Genomic DNA, 21,484 nt, shown 5'->3' on the forward strand with positions numbered 1-21,484 from the left:
GACAGAGGGTGTAGGGGCCGTGTGTCATAGCAATTTTCTTTAATTGCATGCTGGGGAGATTTGAGGGGGAGTACCAACGCAGACAACGGGGGGAGGGAACAGCAAAATATGGACAGGGGAAATAAACAACACAGACAGTGTGAGCATGTAATCAACAACACATACAGTGGGAGCGGGGGGCAACAAACAAACAGTACTGAGCAACATGGAGGGTGGTGAATTGTGGGCCGGAAGCAATATGGAGGGCGAGTACACAAGGGAGGCTGCTGGGAAAGACACTCTAATCAAGTGCTAGGATAAAAAGAAAAAAGTAGTGCCTGATTAAGGGGGCAGTGGAATGACACATGTACTTGAGCCACCCTCTAGGGGAGGGAGAAACATAAGGAGTGGTAGTGAATGCTGCATGTACCAATTTATGAAAAGCAAGTAAAAGAGTTGAAATTAAGACAACCAATGGTAAGGAATAGGCGGCCTGTAATTAAACAAAATGTCTTGCTAGAGACAGCACATGCGCTGTGTGAGGCCTGACCCAAAAATGCATATTGCAGTAACACTCACCTCTTTACTCACAACACTGAAACTGGCAGCAGCAGGCACAAGAACATTAAATTCCAGATTGGGCAACAGGACAGAATCTATAGGTTTAGCTGGACCTAAAATAACCGAAAAAGAATTAGTCAAGGCTTATTTAATTTATAATAAATGTATTACATAGGTCAAAGATTGGATGGAAATTTACACCACAATTTATTCACTGAACCCAAGTTATAACCTCTCAAACACAGCAAGAAAGTAATCATTTGAAGTTCTGTCTCATTCAAAGTAGCAATTCCTAACTACCGCAATATGCTCATGACAATTAATTTTTAATTTTAATCAGTACAGATAAGTACCGACACACTCCAAAACATTCTACCATGCCATTTGACCCACACTGAACTATCCAAGCTTAATGTCTGCTTCTCTAAATCACAAAAATAACAGTGATCAAAATGAGGAGAAACAAGAATACCGGCAACATACTATATGACACTAAAAAGGCAAATAGGGATTGTGTTAGATAATACTAATAAACGACTTGTACGTTACAGTCACTTTTTAAAAATACAAAACATGCAAATCACTGCATTTAGATGGAAAAAGAAGTGACTTATTGTAAGACCAATAATAATAGGAGAAACTCACCACAATGAAAGGAGCACAGAAAACACGGAAAATCCATTGTATCCATTCAAAATGACTACTATGGCTTCTGGCTTATAACGAATATTTAGATCTATAGAGTATGAAGAGTAATTCACTTATTGAACTGAACACCTCAAGGGACAATAGCAAATATGTAAATTATTTTGTCTAAGCACCGAATGCTAAAATTAAAGATATATTGTCCGAGGACAAAAATGTGATGGAAGCATTAGGCAGTGATTATTAACCAACTGTAATCCACTGATTTTCAATGGGCCACATACTGCTGTTGCCAACTGAGCACCCAATAACCACCTTTTGAGCGGGGAGCTTTAATTAGAGGAGAACAACTTGTTTCTGCACACACATTAGTATCAGTCCGCAAGGCGGGGAGGCATGGGTGGGGCTGTAAAGAATATGCAGCTAGATAGTCTTTACTAGATAATGCGTTACCGAAGGTAAGTAACTTGTTCATCTGATAGAGACTTCTTGCTGCAAATTCCTTACCTGTGAACCAGATACCCGAGCCATACCATCCCGGCGGTGGGTTGCGGACTCATGATCTAGACTAAGAAGTCTTGCAGGACTGAATGGGCAAAGTGCCCGTCCCTGCGCACTTGACCATCAAGGCAATAATGTTTTGTGAATGTGTGCAATAATGCCCACTTTGCCGCCAGACAGATGTCTTGGACTGGGACACCCCAAGCCAAGGGCGTAGTCGCAGCCTTTACGTGGGTGGAGTGGGCCCTTAATCCCTCAGGGGGCTGCTTCTTCGCCAAGGCGTAACAGATTTCAATGCAGAGAACGACTCTGCGAGAGATGGGTCTTTTTCTGCACTGCCCTTCCCTTCGTCGCTGCTGTAGGAGAGTAGGGTCTGCAATCCTATGATCACTCAGATTTTTTGCTTTTGTTTCACTGGTTTACGACTTTCTCTGGCTGTGGGCCTGCCAATCAGACCCACAGCCTGGCTGGTCTCTTTCTAAATTACAACATGTACCCTAGGTGCATTTACCAATTGGTACTGGGCCACCTTATCAGACCCTGTAACTCAGGGCATAGGTGTACCCAGGGCTGCCAGGGGCTGCAGCATGTATTATGCCACCCCTGGCTGGCCTCCTAAATTTGACACAACTGGCTGCATGACAGCTGGGGCAAAGTCGTGTAATCACCCTTTGCTGTAGGTGTAGTATACCTATACCTAACCCTAAAATGGACACACAGATTCCTATCAGTCACTCCTATGGCAGGCCTTGACAATCCTGAAGGCAGAGTGTTTGGAATCGTGTGAGATGGTGCTCTGGCATGAGCTGAGCCTGTCTGCAGCTTGCGGAACCAAGTCCTAATAGCTGTTCCATGATATCGCATACCATATACTCTTAAGTGCATTATAATCCTCGCGGTTAAATGCTAACTTTGGTATTGCTTTATCAAAACATGTCGAGTAAGGTGTCATACGAATTGGAATACTAACCCCTCGCCAATTCTGGCGACGGGGTTAGCATTCCACCCTTCTAGAGGGACACGACATGTATGTAACTGTGAACCCCGGTTAAAGTTAACTGAAGCCTCAGCTCCACAAAATGGATGCTGCCACCACAGACACGAGTCTGACCTCCTGCTGCTGGGAGTCCTTCCAGCGAGGGAGGCTTGGACAAAGGGTTTCCTGTCCGGGGCGGTGCTAGCACCGTCCCAGACATGGTTTTGTGTATCCTGGGTAGGCAGGGCTTTTCAGGAAGGTGACTGCTGAGTGGCACCCCGGTGCTCACTACGCATAGGCCGGTCAGAACCAGTTCCAGGGGCACACCAGCCCCTGGCCTGGGGAAAGTCCGGCATGGCAGAGGGGTGTAACCACCCCCCTCCTAGTCCCACCCATAGGCAGGACCTAGTCACCGGGTCAGCCCCCTTTTTTAGTATAAAGATGGGAGCGGGCCCCCTGTTAAAATTAGATCATCTTTGGAATCAAGACACGACTTTCTGCGAAAGGACTTCAAGATTTCCTTCTTCAAGATTCTCCCTTGTGGCTAAGGAGTAGTCACCCTGCATCCGCAGGCACCATCCTAAGAACACTGCGGTCTGCTGCAAGTCCTTCTTCACGAATCCGACGACCCAGCTCGACGAGACACGGCTTCCCTGGCACCTCTGACCTCTACTCACCTCTACAGCAAAGCTGAGAACCGTGAGTGCGACGAGACCTCGAGGGACCGACGATCGCCAAGACTGCACGACTTCTTTGTAACAAGCCCACCGAGTCTTCCACTGGTGAGTGCTTTGGGGTCCGAGAAGCCCCAACCCTGAGCAGCTCCAGCACCGAAGATCAGCCCTCCAGCATCTCCACGATCTGCGTGGGGCCCTTCTGCTTTTGCGTGCTCACCGCGCTGTGTGGCTACTAGCCGGCTGGCTTGTGGCCTTCTTCACGACGCCCGACGACATCACTGCTGCTGGTCTGGTTGCTCCAGACTGGCCCTTGCTTCCTTCGTCAAGAGAGGCACCCCGGACCCTCCTGGTCCACTCCAGACGCCATTTTAAAGTCCACCGCGTGGGCTTGAATTTGCCAAGGCTTTGTTGCCCAATCCTGGGTCCAGCGACGCCGACAGCTTCATCCATCGTGGGACAGATCGCTCCTCCATCCTGGTCGCCGACAACGCCTCCTGGTCCGTGAGATCTGCGATCACAGCGTCACCCACTCACCTTGTCGAGGTGGCTACCATCCGGTGCCCTCCTGGTGCCCACTGACTACTGGCTAGTAGTCTCGAACTTGGTCCCCTCTGCTTTCAGGTGTCATCTTCCATCGATCCAGGCTTGGATCCACCGAACTTTCTTCACTGGTCGCCTGCCAGCAACTTCTTTCTTCCAGGCTCCTGGTCCGTCTACGAGGATTCCCGACGTCTTTTGAGTCCTATGCAGCTGCAGCCCCTGGGCTAGGTAACTTCGGCATTTCGGTGCCCCAGCATAGCCTCACTATCCAAGGGTCAGAATCCACTTTCGTTTTCCTCCTACCAGGTCGGGTTCGCCCGAGAACACTAACTTTGCAATTACTAGCTACCATAGACTTTGTCCCGCATCACGCGTGAGAGTGCACACTCTGCACCCGAGTCCCCTGGGTCTCCTAGAAGTAGTCTAACGATTCTATAGTCAAGTCCTAGCGATTCCAAAGGCTATTAGTACTGTACTTACCTGCTAGTAATTTCGCATTCCACTTTCAGAGTATATGGTTTTCCGTGCCCCTCGGGCATTTGTATATACTGTGCTAACTTAAGTATTTTCGTAAGAGTTTTGTTTTGTGCTTAGTACCCTGTCCTCATAAAGAGTACAGGGCTGTTGTGATTCTTAATAAATATCTTGTTTATTTTCATAACACTTGTGTGGTGTCCTTTCACTGGGTATTCAAGGGGTATATGTGTGGTAAACAGCTGGCTTAACACGCCCTCTCGAGTCTTTAGCCTTAGTCTGCTCGTATCCACGCTACTAGGATAGCTGGTCTATAAGGTTGACTTACAACCAATCATCAATAAGGGTTGCTGGACTGATACATAGTGTTCACTAGAATAGTGAGCACTGCATATCAGGCCACCTTCTCACATTGGTGAGCAGCGGTTGGGATTTGAGCTTGCTGTTGTTTTACCACACATATCCTAAGAATATCTTGTTGAAAGATCACATAAGTACTGGTAGTACATATAACTAAGCTTAGAATACTCTGAGTTCTACTGAACCAGCTGTTGCAGCTCCTCAAGGCTTAGCACACCTTGGCTGCAACTCTTAGCAAGGTATCAGTAGGTAAACACATAGTGTAGGTAGGTGCATCACTTACACCACACTAGAAACAGTATGTCAGACAAAGGAGGAAACTCTGAGTCTCCCCTTGTGTCAGTGGACCCTCCACAGGTCCTCCCTTCCAGATATACTGTGCTTAGCTTCCATGAGTTACGACAGGTGTGTACCTCTAGGAAGATTAAGCAGGGGTCTAACCCCACAACCTCCTTTCTGATTGGTCTCTTGGAGACTTATGATGCCAGAAAGGCTGAGAAACTTCTTAGCCCTTCTAATCCAGATGGAGGTATGCCTCCCTTTGAGGGAACCAGAGGAGACCCTGACCTAATCCACCTCTCAACTGAGAATGAAGAGGGGGAGGAGGATGAGGATCCCTCTGGGGATGAGGCAGATAAGGGACAGGTAGAAGTCAGCAGACTAACCAGGTCCAACTTAAGCAAACATGACAGTGGTACTGGGGGACCCCTGGGGCCACTCTCAGGTCAGCTTAACATTGGGAATGGACGAGCCAGATCTCTATCAAGAGGCTCTGGCAGATCCCTTCAAACCAATGGCTCTCACAACTCTTCTCAAAGAGGGATGACTTCCCCTCAGAGGAGAGTGTATGAAGCTAAAGAAAGGGCAGCCAATCTGAGGATTGAGAGGGAAGAACTTGCCCTGGCCAAAGAAAGGCTTGCCTTTGCTAGAGAGCAACACTTAAGTGGGGTAGTCCCCACTGGTGGCAGCATTGTACCTAGCAATAGGGAAAGGAGTTTTGATACAAAACACCTGGGTAAGATAGTGCCCCCTTTTAAACAAGGGGATGACATCCACAAATGGATTACTGCTTTGGAGAGGGCCTGCACTGTGCAAGGTGTTCCCCAGAGTCAGTGGGCAGCTATCTTGTGGCTCTCCTTTGAAGGTAAAGGGAGAGACAAGCTCCTCACTACAAGAGTGGAGGATGCTAACAATTACCAAGTCTTGAAAAATACACTGGTTGAAGGGTTTGGCCTAACCACTGAGCAGTACAGGGTGCTGTTCAGGGATACCCAGAAAACTCAGTCTCAAGATTGGTCTGACTTTGTAGATTGTGCCACTAAGGCTTTTGAGGGCTGGTTGCTGGGCAGTAAGGTTACTGATTATAAAAGATTGTACAATTTGATGATGAGAGAACAAATTTTAAACAATTGTCAGAACCAGTTGTTGCATCAGCATCTTGTTGACTCAGATCTGACCTCTCCCCAAGAATTGGGAAAGAAGGCAGACAGATGGGTTAGAACAAGAGTTAAACAGAACCAGGGCCAGAATCAAGGTGGTCAGAAGAAAGCAGACCAGAAGGGTAAAGATTCTAAGGGGGAACAAAATGACCAGAAGTCTTCGCCAGGTCCCCAACAACTCAAAGAGGGTGGGGGTCAGGCTCCCCAGAAGAAGAAAAACCAAGAAGGCCAATCTAAAAGGTGGTGCCAATACTGCAAAAGTAAAACTCACTGGTTTAGTGAGTGCACCAAGAAAGGAGGAGGGCAGACTCCTGCCACTGCAGCCCCTAAGGCACCTGTGCCCCCTAGTACAGTCAGCAGTGGTAGTGCACCTCCCAAGGGTTTAGTAGGGTTAACCCTGGGTTCTGAGGGGTGTGACAACTTAGTTGGTACACTCACTCAGGCTGTCCTTGTTTGTACAGGGGATGTGGATATGTCCCCTGATATAAGTCCCAATACTTTGGGCAAATACAGACAGACACCTTTCATTAATGGAAAAATGGCTCAGGCCTATAGGGACACTTGTGCCAGTGTCACAATGGTGACACCTAACTTTGTGGACCCTGGACAGATCATGCCAGGTACAGAATTCCTGGTGACCAATGCAAGCAATGTCACTACCAATCACAGTATGGCAATTGTAGCTTTCTCCTGGGGAGGGGTAACTGGCCAAAAGAAGGTTGTAGTTAGTTCAGACCTCCCAGTGGATTGTTTGTTGGGCAATGATTTGGAGTCATCACAATGGTCAGAAGTGGAGCAGAGGACTCACATGGAAATGTTAGGCTTGCCAGCACATGTGTTTGCTGTGACCAGGTCACAGGTCAGGAAATGCCCCACTGAACAGGTGCTGGATCCTGGAACAATGGACCAGACACCTTCCAAGAAAAAGAGCAGTAGGGTTAAGGCTGTGCCTTCCCCCTTGCCCCAGGTTGAGGATCAAGTCTCAGAGGAGGCTGACCTACAGGAATTGAGGGAAACTGAGCCCAGAGAGTTTGAACTTGATCAAGTTGAATTCTTGGGTTCAGGGGGACCCTCAAGGGAAGACCTGGGGAAGGACCAGTTAAGCTGCCCTTCTCTTGAACCCCTCAGACAGCAGGCTGCTGCTGAGGCTGCTGGGAACGCCACAGGTACCCACAAGGTATACTGGGAAGATGGACTCCTGTACACTGAGTCAAGAGACCTCAAGCCTGGCATGACCAGGAGGCTGGTTGTACCCTTGTCTCAGAGAGGTTTCCTACTTACCTTGGCCCATGAGATTCCCTTAGCAGGTCACTTAGGCCAGACAAAGACTTGGGACAGGCTTGTCTCACACTTTCACTGGCCTCACATGAATGAGGATACCAAGGAGTTTTGTCGCTCCTGTGTCACTTGCCAAGCCAGTGGTAAGTCAGGTGGCACAACAAAGGCCCCCCTTATACCAATGCCTGTGGTGGGGGTGCCCTTTGAAAGGGTGGGGATTGACATTGTTGGTCCAATGGAACCCCAGACAGCATCAGGGCACAAGTTTATACTGGTGGTAGTGGATCATGCCACCAGGTATCCTGAAGCTATTCCACTTAGGACCACTACAGCACCTGTAGTGGCAAGGGCCCTAGTTGGAGTGTTCTCCAGAGTGGGCTTCCCTAAGGAGGTGCAAACTTCATGTCAAGCTACTTAACTGCAATGTGGAAGGAATGTGGTGTCAATTACAAATTCACTACACCCTATCATCCACAATGCAATGGGCTTGTTGAAAGGTTCAACAGGACCCTAAAAGGGATGATTCATGGACTACCTGAAAAGCTCAGGCGTAGATGGGATGTCCTGATTCCCTGCCTTCTGTTTGCTTACAGAGAGGTCCCACAAAAGGGGGTTGGCTACAGCCCTTTTGAACTTTTGTATGGGCATCCTGTGAGAGGCCCCTGTGTTTGGTGAAGGAAGGATGGGAGAGACCTCTCAAAAAGCCTGCAACCAGCATAGTGGACTATGTACTTGGTCTCCGCTCCAGGATGGCTGAGTATATGGAGAAGGCATCTGAAAACCTTAAGGCCAGTCAAGAACTTCAAAAAGCTTGGCATGACCAAAAGGCTGTCCTGACTGTTTATCAGCCTGGACAGAAGGTGTGGGTGTTGGAGCCAGTGGCCCCAGCAGCACTCAAAGACAAATGGCCTGGGCCCCACACAATTCTTGAGCAAAAGGGAGAGGTCACCTACCTGGTGGACCTTGGAACTCCCAGGAGCCCCCACAGGGTGCTCCATGTCAACAGGCTCAAAGCATATGTCGACAGGAAGGACATGAGCTTGCTCATGGCCATAGATGAGGGACAGGAAGAAGAGAGTGACCCTCTCCCAGACCTGCTCACTCAGAATCCTGATGATGGGTCAGTAGATGGTGTTGTCTTTTGTGGCAGCCTCTCTGAGCATCAACAGAAAGACTGTAAACAGGTTCTTCAGTCTTTCAGACATATGTTTTCTCTGACACCCAGTCAGACCAATTGGTGTACCCATGAGGTTGACACTGGTGACAGTCTGCCAGTTAAGAGTAAAATCTACAGGCAGCCTGATCATGTTAGAGACTGCATAAAAACTGAAGTGCAGAAAATGTTGGAGTTGGGAGTCATTGAACCCTCAGATAGCCCTTGGGCTAGTCCAGTAGTTCTAGTGCCAAAACCTCACACCCAGGATGGTAAGAGAGAGATGAGGTTTTGCATAGACTACAGGGGTCTCAATGCAGTCACTAAGACTGATGCCCACCCAATACCAAGGGCAGATGAGCTTATAGATAGATTGGCTTCTGCCAACTACTTAAGCACATTTGACTTAACAGCTGGGTATTGGCAAATCAGGTTAGCTGAGGATGCCAAGCCCAAGACAGCATTTTCAACCCCTGGTGGGCATTATCAATTTGTGGTAATGCCCTTTGGTCTGAAAAATGCACCTGCCACCTTCCAAAGGTTGGTGAATCAAGTCCTCACTGGGCTGGATGACTTCTGTGCAGCATATCTAGATGATATTGCTGTCTTTAGCTCCACCTGGGAGGATCACCTGGTCCACCTGAGGAAAGTGTTAGAGGCTCTGCAAGCAGCAGGCCTCACTATCAAGGCCACCAAGTGCCAGATAGGGCAGACACAGGTTGTATACCTGGGCCACCTTGTAGGTGGAGGCCAGGTTCAGCCCATTAAATGAACTGACAAGTAAGAAAATGCCAAAAAAGGTTCAGTGGACAGCAGGCTGTCAAAAAGCATTTGATGACCTAAAGCAGGCCATGTGCACAGCACCTATCCTTAAGAGTCCAGACTACTCCAAACCATTCATTGTCCAAACAGATGCTTCTGAGTTGGGTGTGGGAGCTGTTCTATCTCAGCTGAATTTTGATGGTCAAGACCAGCCCATTGCTTTTATAAGCAGAAGGCTGACCCCCAGAGAGAAGAATTGGTCAGCTATTGAGAGGGAGGCCTTTGCTGTGGTTTGGGCCCTGAAGAAGCTGAGGCCATACTTGTTTGGCACTCACTTCAAGATTCAGACCGACCATAAGCCCCTCTTGTGGCTAAATCAGATGAAGGGTGAAAACCCCAAACTGCTTAGGTGGTCCATTTCCCTACAGGGGATGGACTTTACAGTGGAACATAGACCTGGTACTGATCATGGCAATGCCGATGGGCTCTCCAGATATTTCCACTTAGAACAAGAAGACTCACCTGGTCAAGGTTAGCTTATTGTCCCAAAGTTTGGGGGGGGGGGGGTCATGTAGGAGAGTAGGGTCTGCAATCCTATGATCACCCAGATTTTTTGCTTTTGTTTCACTGGTTTACGACTTTCTCTGGCTGTGGGCCTGCCAATCAGACCCACAGCCTGGCTGTTCTCTTTCTAAATTACAACATGTACCCTAGGTGCATTTACCAATTGGTACTGGGCCACCTTATCAGACCCTGTAACTCAGGGCATAGGAGTACCCAGGGCTGCCAGGGGCTGCAGCATGTATTATGCCACCCCTGGCTGGCCTCCTAAATTTGACACAACTGGCTGCATGACAGCTGGGGCAAAGTCGTGTAATCACCCTTTGCTGTAGGTGTAGTGTACCTATACCTAACCCTAAAATGGACACCCAGATTCCTATCAGTCACTCCTATGGCAGGCCTTGACAATCCTGAAGGCAGAGTGCTTGGAATCGTGTGAGATGGTGCTCTGGCATGAGCTGAGCCCGTTTGCAGCTTGCGGAACCACGTCCTAATAGCTGTTCCATGATAACGCATACCACATACTCTTAAGTGCATTATAATCCTCGCGGTTAAATGCTAACTTTGGTATTGCTTTATCAAAACATGTCGAGTAAGGTGTCATACGAATTGGAATACTAACCCCTCGCCAATTCTGGCGACGGGGTTAGCATTCCACCCTTCTAGAGGGACACGACATGCATGTAACTGTGAACCCCGGTTAAAGTTAACTGAAGCCTCAGCTCCACAAAATGGATGCTGCCACCACAGACACGAGTCTGACCTCCTGCTGCTGGGAGTCCTTCCAGCGAGGGAGGCTTGGACAAAGGGTTTCCTGTCTGGGGCGGTGCTAGCACCGTCCCAGACATGGTTTTGTGTATCCTGGGTAGGCAGGGCTTTTCAGGAAGGTGACTGCTGAGTGGCACCCCGGTGCTCACTACGCATAGGCCGGTCAGAACCAGTTCCAGGGGCACACCAGCTCCTGGCCTGGGGAAAGTCCGGCATGGCAGAGGGGTGTAACCACCCCCTCCTAGTCCCACCCATAGGCAGGACCTAGTCACCGGGTCAGCCCCCTTTTTTAGTATAAAGATGGGAGCGGGCCCCCTGTTAAAATTAGATCATCTTTGGAATCAAGACACGACTTTCTGCGAAAGGACTTCAGGATTACCTTCTTCAAGATTCTCCCTTGTGGCTAAGGAGTAGTCACCCTGCATCCGCAGGCACCATCCTAAGAACACTGCGGTCTGCTGCAAGTCCTTCTTCACGAATCCGACGACCCAGCTCGACGGGACCCGGCTTCCCTGGCACCTCTGACCTCTACTCACCTCTACAGCAAAGCTGAGAACCGTGAGTGCGACGAGACCTCGAGGGACCGACGATCGCCAAGACTGCACGACTTCTTTGTAACAAGCCCACCGAGTCTTCCACTGGTGAGTGCTTTGGGGTCCGAGAAGCCCCAACCCTGAGCAGCTCCAGCACCGAAGATCAGCCCTCCAGCATCTCCACGATCTGCGTGGGGCCCTTCTGCTTTTGCGTGCTCACCGCGCTGTGTGGCTACTAGCCGGCTGGCTTGTGGCCTTCTTCACGACGCTCGACGACATCACTGCTGCTGGTCTGGTTGCTCCAGACTGGCCCTTGCTTCCTTCTTCAAGAGAGGCACCCCGGACCCTCCTGGTCCACTCCAGACGCCATTTTAAAGTCCACCGCGTGGGCTTGAATTTGCCAAGGCTTTGTTGCCCAATCCTGGGTCCAGCGACGCCGACAGCTTCATCCATCGTGGGACAGATCGCTCCTCCATCCTGGTCGCCGACAACGCCTCCTGGTCCGTGAGATCTGCGATCACAGCGTCACCCACTCACCTTGTCGAGGTGGCTACCATCCGGTGCCCTCCTGGTGCCCACTGACTACTGGCTAGTAGTCTCGAACTTGCTCCCCTCTGCTTTCAGGTGTCATCTTCCATCGATCCAGGCTTGGATCCACCGAACTTTCTTCACTGGTCGCCTGCCAGCAACTTCTTTCTTCCAGGCTCCTGGTCCGTCTACGAGGATTCCCGACGTCTTTTGAGTCCTATGCAGCTGCAGCCCCTGGGCTAGGTAACTTCGGCATTTCGGTGCCCCAGCATAGCCTCACTATCCAAGGGTCAGAATCCACTTTCGTTTTCCTCCTACCAGGTCGGGTTCGCCCGAGAACACTAACTTTGCAATTACTAGCTACCATAGACTTTGTCCCGCATCACGCGTGAGAGTGCACAATCTGCACCGAGTCCCCTGGGTCTCCTAGAAGTAATCTAACGATTCTATAGTCAAGTCCTAGCGATTCCAAAGGCTATTAGTACTGTACTTACCTGCTAGTAATTTCGCATTCCACTTTCAGAGTATATGGTTTTCCGTGCCCCTCGGGCATTTGTATATACTGTGCTAACTTAAGTATTTTCGTAAGAGTTTTGGTTTGTGCTTAGTACCCTGTCCTCATAAAGAGTACAGGGCTGTTGTGATTCTTAATAAATATCTTGTTTATTTTCATAACACTTGTGTGGTGTCCTTTCACTGGGTATTCAAGGGGTATATGTGTGGTAAACAGCTGGCTTAACACGCCCTCTCGAGTCTTTAGCCTTAGACTGCTCGTATCCACGCTACTAGGATAGCTGGTCTATAAGGTTGACTTACAACCAATCATCAATAAGGGTTGCTGGACTGATACATAGTGTTCACTAGAATAGTGAGCACTGCATATCAGGCCACCTTCTCACAGCTGCCACATACCCCACAAAGAGTTGGTCATCCACCCAGAACTCTTTTGTATGGTCATGGTAGACCACAACGTTCTTTTTGCGTCCCGTCGGTGGAGACGCTCCTCTTCCTTAGAGGGATATGGGGGAGCAAAAACAGGTGGGCAAAGTGATGGACTGACCCAGATGTAATGGGGTCACAACCTTTGGCAAAAAAGATGCCCTGGTGCGAAGTACCACCATGTCCAGAAAGGACATAGGATAAGGAGGAAAGCTGGATAATGCCTGCAATTCACTCACCCTACCGGCCGATGTAATCGCCACCAAGAAGGCAGTTTTGATGGTCAACAGCCGGAGGGGGACAAGTCTACAAAGGCTCAAAGGGAGCATAAATCAGGTAAGTGAAGACCAAATTAAGGTCCCACTGTGGTATAACAAAGGGCATGGGTGGAAACAAGCGATCCAGCCCTTTTAGAAATCTATTTACAATAGGAGACTTGAAGACAGCCCTTTTAGAAATCTATTTACAATAGGAGACTTGAAGACAGAGGGCTGGTCTAACCGCCGCAAGAAAGCAGACAGAGCAGAAAGGTAACCCTAATGAGTTCCCAAGGCAGAGCCCTGTTGGGCAAGGGTTAGAAGGAATAAAAGGACAGAAGAAAGAGAAGCAGAAAGAGGGTCAATAGACCTTTCTGTATAGTATAAAACACATTTCTGCCAATGGCAGGCGTATACAATCTTAGTGGAGAAATGCCTGGCCGTTAGAACAACATTACAGACTTCGGGAGGAAGGTCAAAAGCTATCAACTGTTGCCGGGCAATCTCCACGCATTGAGGCGCAGATTTGACAGGTTCGGGTGGAGAACCCTCCCCTGCTGCTGCAACAGAATATCCTCCCGAAGGGGCAGCCTGATCGGAGGATCGACACTCATACTCAGAAGATCTGGATACCGGACTCTCTTTGCTCAGGCCGGTGCCACAAGAATGACTTGGGCCTGGTCGCTCCTGATTTTCTTCAGAACCCTGGGCAAGAGTGGTATGGGCGGAAAGGCGTACAACAGGCCTGAGCTCCACTCACGAAAAAACGCTTCGCCGAGCAATAGCTGCCTTGGAAACTCCAGCACGCAGTACTGTTGACGTTGCGCTCTTCGGAGGAGAACAAATCTAACCAAGGTTCTCCCCACTGATGAAAGAGACCTTGCGCCACCTCAGACTGGAGATGCCATTCGTGATCCTGGAGGCATCGACAGCTGAGATCATCCGCCCTAACGTTCAGAGAACCTACCAGGTGTTGAACCAAAAGGGTTATGCACTGCTGTTCCAGCCATGTCCTGAGACGCAGGGCCTATCGACAAAGGGTCCACATCCCTACCCCGCCCTGCTTGTTACAGTACCACATTGGGGTGGGGTTGTCTGTGAACACCTGCACCAGCTTTCCCGTGACAGAGGGAAGAAATGCTTTCAGTGCCAACCAAATCGCTTGGAGCTCCAACAAGTTTATGTGGAGTCCCGTCTCCGCCGGAGACCAGTGACCCCTGATCTCCACCTCTCCCATGTGGCCGCCCCGTCCCAGAAGTGACGCATCTGTCAAGACTGTGAACAATGTTTGGGGAATGGAGGGAGGTTTGCCGTAGACCCAATCGCAGTTTGTTAACCACCACTGCTGATCCTTCACAGTTCCTACTGAGATCTGACCCAAGTCGGTGAGACTTTCCAGTTGCTGTGCTTATTGGAAGTTCAAATCGCTCTGCAGAGCCCGCATACCCCACCTGGCGTGTCTTACCAACAGGATGCAGGAGGCCATGAGACCCAACATCCTCGAGTCAACCTCACCGAAATCCAGGATAGAGGCTGATATCGGAATCATAACCTCAATATTCTGAACTCGGTGCTTGGGAGGATAAACCCGAAACTGCACTGGGTCCAGAACAGCTTAGATGAAAGGAAGCGTCTGAGAAGGAGTCAGGTGTGACTTCGGCACGTTTATAGAGAACCCCAGCGAATGCTGGAGGGTCCCCGTAGTCTGAAGTTGGGAGAAGACTCCCTGGGGCGAAGAAGCCTTTAACAGCCAGTCGTCGAGCTAGGGGAAGACTTACACCCCTAACCTGCGCAGATGAGCTGCAACAACTGCCATCACCTTGGTGATTACCAGAGGGGCAATGGTAAGACCGAAGGGAAGCACGGTAAACTGAAAGTGCTTGGGGCCTACCTTGAACTGCAGGTAACGCCTGTGGCCCGGAAGGATAGGAATGTGGAAATACGCATCCTGCAGGTCCAACACCACCATCCAGTCTCCTTGGTCTAGGGCAGAGAAGACCTGAGCCAAAGTGAGCATTTTGAATTTCTCTTTTTTGAGGAAGAGATTGACAGTCTGAAGATACAAAATGGGCTGAAGCTCCTGGTTTTCTTCGGAATCAGAAAGTAGCGGGAATTACAGCCACTGCCAACTTCTGAAGCTGGGACCCTCTCTATAGCTCCTTTGGCCAAAAGGAAAGGAAGAGAATAGACCTCCGGGACGATCTGCAAGGCATACTAGTCTATTGATACAGATCTCCACAGGGGGAGATGATGACGAATTCTCCCACCCACTGGAGTAGTGTGGTCCTGCAGAATCAGCCTAGGAGTTCTTGGAGGCTGCGGCAGCCAGTGGCTGTCTGGTAGACTACTTCTGGCCTCCATACCGAGGACGGAATGTACAGCGTTCATGTCCACGCACGGCTTGGGTAGTCTGAGCGGGACGGTGGCTAGGATAGGACTGATGCAGCTGGAAACCCCTTCCATTGCTAAGAAAGTAGGGTGACCAAGCATCCCGGATAGTCCCAGTAGATTTCAAGAAATTAAGCTCATGTCCTGGTTTTTAGAGAGGGGCGGCTGAAAACGGTGGAAGGTATATTTTTATGTTTTGCAAAGCAGGGATAGTTAGCAGCTGATATAAGAAAGCGATTCAATTAACAGGTCTGCTACTGGCTTTAAAAATTGCATTTTATGCATGTTCTTACTGCCTCTTCTGTCATTTTCTGCTGAGGAACACTAACTCGGTGCACTGGGTTGCAGTAAAATTGTAGTCCTTCTATTTTTGGGAAATGTCCTGAATTTTTGGCATTAAAATTCTGGTCACCCTACTCAAAAGGGGCGAAAGGAAGACTGGCCACGAGGAGTTGCCCAAGGATCTGGCTGTAGCTCGTGAGTCCTTGAACCTCACCAGTGTGAAAAAAAAAAAATTATACTTGTATAGCGCACTACTCACCCGCAAGGGTCTCAAGGCGCTTGTACGAATACCGCTGTGGAACCCATCCTGGCTTTCCCTGTGAGGCGTCCACTCTTGGGCACCCCCAAGGTTTAGGCCAGGCATCCTTAGCGTTGTGGGGGCCATTGTGGAGATTAAGCAAGCTATTCCCCAGAGTTGCAGAGTGGGACTCCATGATTGGAATAGGCACTGAGGCGAGCATTATCAGGTCCGAGGAATTTTGAGCCCAAGACCCGCCGAGCCGTGCCTATTCCCCAAAAAGATGGGTGCCATCAAAGGGCATGTCCATCAAATTCGCTTGGACATCTGCCGAGAAGCCAGTTGTACGAAGCCAGGCATGGCGTCTCAAGGCCACCGTTGTTGAAATCGGCCTACCTAGCAAATCGGTTGTATCGAATCCACACCGTATGACGAATTTTACTGCATCTCGCCCGTCCTTTTTCGCTATTTTGATGCTTTGGACAACCCATCGAGAGATGGAGCGTTTTTGCACAGCCCGACCTTTCTTGGCGCCCAAATAGCCAACTAAGAGTTGATCATCCATCCGGAAATCTTTTGTGCGGTCTAGATAGAAAGACAGCGCACGTTTTGGGTCCAGACGGTAGAGTCTCGCCTCCTCCTTGGAAGGGTGCGGAGGTGAGAAGAAAGTGGGCAATGTGATGGTCTGTCCTATATGGAAAGAGGTAACCACTTTGCGAAGAAAAGAGGGCCTCGTATGAACCGGATGAACAGCCAGAAAAGGAGGATTGGAGGATAGAGCTGGAAGCTCACTCACTCTGCGAGCAGAGGAGGTGGCAACAAGGAAAGCTGTCTACAAAGTGAGGAGCCTGAGAGGACAGTTGTGAAGAGGCTAGAAGGGAGCACACAAGATAGGTTAAGACCAGGTTCAAGTCCCACTGGGGCATTATGAACAGAGAAGGAGGAAAGATATGAGTAATGCCCTTTAGAAATCTATTTACAATAGGGTACTTGAAAAGAAAGGGCTCATCAGGAAGGTGAAGAAAGGCTGGTATGGCCGAAAGGCAGCCTTTAAGAGTGCCCAGAGCATAGCCCTGCTGGGCTAAAGACAGAATGAACAAGAGTACCTCCGAAAGAGGGGCAGAAAGGGAATCCACAGCCTTTGCTGTGTACCATGCTACAAACTTTTTCCATCTACAGGCGTATACTGTTTTAGTAGAAGGACGCCTGGCTGCCAAGAAAACATTACACACTTCAGGAGGAGGTCAAAAGCTGTGAACTGTCGCAACTCAATCTCCATGCAAGGTGGTGGAGGCTGAACAGGTTCGGGTGGAGGACCGTCCTCTGCTGCTGCGACAGAAGATCCTCCCAAACAGGCAGTCTAATTGGAGGATCGATGGCCATGCTCAAGAGCTCGGGGTACCAGACTCTTTGTGCACAGTCTGGAGCAACAAGAATGACTTGGGCCAGGTCATGCTTGATCTTCTTCAGCACTCGGGGCAGAGGTGGTACAGGTGGAAAAGTGTACAGGAGGCTGCAGTTCCACTTGTGACGAAAAGCGTTGCCAAGCGAGTTCCACCTTGGAAATTCCAACGCGCAGAATTGCAAACATGGCACATTCTCTTTGGTGGTGAACAGATCTAACCAAGGCACTCTCCACTGCAGAAAGAGACCTTGCACCACCTCCAAGTGAAGACACCATTTGTGCTCCATCAGGCACCGATAGGAATATGCTACTTACCAGTATGCATCTGTTCTTGGCATGTAGGCCTGCTGAGATTCATATCTTGTGCATAGATCGCCACCTAGTGTTGGGTCCGAATGATTGCACTTGTTGTCTTGGAAGAGTTTTCGAAGTATCACGAGATAGGTGACTCCTCCCTTGGACTACAGTGCGCATGGGCTTCCTTTCCATCCTCAGATTGTTTTTCGACATTGTGGCAGAGATGGAGATAGCAAAGTAAGAGATGGCCATGCCAGAGAGAATACTGCAGCTGCTACAGGCACCGGAAGGAGAGCGGGCGATATGAATGTCAGCAGCCCTACATGCCAAGAACAGATGCATACTGGTAAGTAGCATATTCCGTTCGAGGCATGTGGGCTGCTGAATTCATATCTGTGCATAGACTGTATAGCAGTATCTCCTCTAGCGGTGGCTACCTGTGCCAGCTGCAGCAGTTTGAAAAAGAGTTTTGAGGACAGCCTGGCGTACAGCAGCTTGCTGTTTTGTTTGTACATCTACACAGTAATGTATTGTGAAAGTGTGTATGGTGGACCATGTGGCTGCCTTACAGATGTCTTCAAGAGGAATATTTCCTAGGAAAGCCATGGATGCCCCCATTTTCCTAGTTAAGTGTGCTCTTCGGGGGACGGTTAAAGTTCGTTTTGCCTTTTGATAGCATATCTGAATGCATTTAACTATCCATCTGGCTATTCCTGATTTTGAAATTGGATTCCCCTTGTGCTGTGGTGCAAATGCAACAAACAGTTGCTTTGTTTTACGAAAGGATTTAGTTACTTCCACATAGTAAAGTAGAGCTCTCTTTACGTCTAGGGTGAGCAGTGCTCTCTCAGCTACTGACTGTGGATTTTGAAAGAACATTGGCAGTTCTATTGATTGGTTGATATGGAAATTGGATACAACCTTAGGCATGAATTTAGGGTTTGTTCTAAGAACCACCCTGTTGGCGTGTACCTGCATGAAAGGTTCTTGAATTGTAAGCGCTTGCAATTCACTCACTCTTCTGAGTGAGGTGATGGCCACTAGAAAAGCAACTTTCCACGTTAGGAATTTCACAAGAATGTAAAGGTTCGAAAGGAGGGCCCATGAGTCTGGTAAGCACTATATTGAGATTCCAGACTGGGGAAGGGGGGTGCCTAGGAGGAATCACCCTTTTTAGACCCTCCATGAAAGCTTTGATTGCTGGTATTGTAAACAGTGAAAGGTGTAGTCTGCTGAAGGTATGCTGCAATGGCAGCATGGTTCTGAGTTAGAAGATGAGGCGTAAGGTGCAGTCTTTGATGGGGAACTACTGAGAGTTCTAGGAACGTTGTGTACCAAGGTTGTCTCGCCCATGTGGGAGCAACTAGGATTAGTGTGAGGGAGTGTTGCCGCAGTTTGCATGCTACCAGCGGGATCAGTGGTGCTGGGGGAAAAGCGTACGCAAATCTGCCTGACCAGTTCATCCATATCGCATTGCCCTGTGACAATGGATGTGGGAACCTGGCGGCAAAGTATTGGCATTTTGAGTTTTCTTTTGTGGCGAACAGGTCTATTTCTGGGTGACCCCACTCCTCGAAGAATGGTTGGAGGACCTGGGGGTGAATCTCCCATTCGTGTAATTGCTGGCTGTGCCTGCTGAGCAGGTCGGCAACTTGGTTGTCCATCCCTGGAAGGTGTTCTGCTAGGAGAACAATGTTTTTTGGAATCGCCCACTTCCAGATGCTCTGTGCCAGATGGGACAGCTGTGGAGAGTGCGTTCCTCCCTGTTTCTGGATATAGTACATTGCGATCATGTTGTCCGTCCGGATCAACACTGTCTTGATGTACAAGTATTTCTGAAATGCTTTCAGGGCTAGGAATATCGCTAGCAACTCTAGTTGGTTGATATGCAGCCTTTTCTGCTGGTTTGTCCAGAGGCCCTGTACAGTGTATTGAAGGAGATGGGCTCCCCAGCCTGTCAGTAATGCGTCCACTGTTAGTACTAGTTGTGGAACCGGCTCTTGGAACAGTCGGCCCTTGGAAAGGTTTTGTGGGTTCCACCACTGCAGAGAGTTGTGAGTGCGACTGTCTACCAACACTAGGTCTTTTAGTTGTCCTTGAGCCTGGTTTCATTGCCGTGCTTGGCATTCCTGTAATGGGCGCATTTGTAGTCTGGCATGGGGGACAATGAATATTGTGAGAAGTTGGCCTGATATACAATGTTCACTATTCTAGTGAGCACTTTGTATCAGTCCAAACAACCCTTATTGATGATTGGTTGTAAGTCAACCTTATAGACCAGCTATCCTAGTAGCATGGATACAAGCAGTCTTCGGGCTAAACTCTAGAGGGCGTGTTAAGCCAGCTGTTATACCATCACATATACCCCTTGAACACCAAGTGAAAGGACACCACACAAGTGTTATGAAAATAAACAGTATATTTATTTAGATCACAACAGTCCTGTACTCTTTATGAGAACAGGGTACTAAGCACACAACAAAACTCTTACGAAAATACTCAAAGTCGCACAATTTACACAAATGCCCGAGGGGCACGATAAACCATATACTCTAAAAGTGGAATGCGAAATTACTAGCAGGTAAGTACTATACTAATAGGCTTTGGGATCGCTAGGACTTGACTACTGAACCTTCAGATTACTAGCAGGGGGCCTAGGGGGATCGGGTTGCTAGAAATGACAAAGTTAGTGTTATCGGACGAATCCGACTAGGTAGAGCTGAAACGAAAAAGGATCTGGACCCTTGGATAGTGAGGCTATGCTGGGGCACCGAAATGCCCAAGTTACCTAGCCCAGGGGCTGCGGCTGCATAGGTCTTGAAAGACGTTGGGAATCCTCGTTGCAGTCTATGGAGCCTGAAAGAAGGAGTTGCTGGCAGGCGACCAGTGAAGAAGTTCGAAGTGATCCAAGCCTGGATCGAAGATGGAAGACACCTGTAAGCAGAGGGGACCAAGTTCTGAATCACTAGCCAGTGATTAGATGGGCACCAGGATGGCACCGGATGGAGTCACCTCGACCAGGTGAGTGGGCGACGCTGGGCTCTGCAGTCTCACGGACCAGGAGGCGTTGTCGGTGACCAGGATGGAGGTGCGAGCTGTCCCACGATGGGATCTGCTGTCGACGTCGCTGGACCCAGGATTGGGGCAACAAGTCTTGGCAAATGCAAGCCCACGCGGTGGACTCAAAATGGCGTCTGGAGTGGAGTGGACCAGGAGGGTCCGGGGTGCTCCTCTGCTGGAGGGGAGCAAGGGCCAGTCTGGAGCAACCAGACCAGCAGTGTTGATGTCGTCGTCCGGAAGGCCACAAGCCAGCGGGCTAGTAGCCAGACAACGCGGTGAGCAGCAAAGAGAAGAAGGGCCCCACGCAGATCTGGTGGATGCTGGAGGGCTGAACTTCGGTGCTGGAGCTGCTCAGGGTTGGGGCTTCTCGGACCCCAAAGCACTCACTCGAGGATCCCTCGGCGGTCGTGCTGGGCAAGAGTTGTGCAGTCTTGAAGATGGCCGGTCCCTCAAGGTCTTGTCGCACCCACGGATAATTTCTCTCACCCACCTGTCTGTGGTAATTGTGTTCCAGACGAGTAGGAACTGTTGTAGCCTGCCTCCGACCGGTGTTATGTGGTTTGGAGGTAGTGTGATAGAGTCACTGTTTTGAGGCAGTGGAGGCTTTGGTGTTATCGTCTCCACGTCCTCTTCCCTTGGTATTGTTACCTCTGTAGTCTCCTCTGGTGGTGTTTTTAGCAAAGGAACTTTGTGCGTTACCTTTATATGAGACCGTTATTTGTGAGGTATGTCCCCGTGTGTTTGCCCTATATGAGGAGCGACGAAAGGATCCCCTTTGTGCTGAAATTGCAATGCCCCCATAGATTTCGCTGTCTCTGTGTCCTTTTTCATTTTATCCAAAATGGTGTCGACAGCAGGACCAAACAAAGTCCTGGTTCAGGCT

At 49.4% G+C, this 21,484-nt stretch overlaps 1 protein-coding gene across 10 annotated transcripts in view; it reads right to left on the bottom strand.

The window, feature by feature from the left end:
* Window positions 1–21,484, bottom strand: part of MICAL3 (microtubule associated monooxygenase, calponin and LIM domain containing 3) — a 2,050,293-nt gene that overhangs the window by 418,963 nt on the left and 1,609,846 nt on the right. For all 10 annotated transcript variants that reach the window (XM_086952901.1, XM_086952911.1, XM_086952910.1 and 7 more), the window contains one exon: window positions 559–653. In XM_086952901.1, the coding sequence (XP_086809027.1) occupies window positions 559–653 (95 nt within the window). The remainder of the gene's footprint in view (window positions 1–558; window positions 654–21,484) is intronic.

Source organism: Lissotriton vulgaris, chromosome 1_2, assembly GCF_964263255.1.
Source record: "Lissotriton vulgaris chromosome 1_2, aLisVul1.2, whole genome shotgun sequence".
Taxonomy (NCBI): Eukaryota; Metazoa; Chordata; class Amphibia; order Caudata; family Salamandridae; genus Lissotriton; species Lissotriton vulgaris.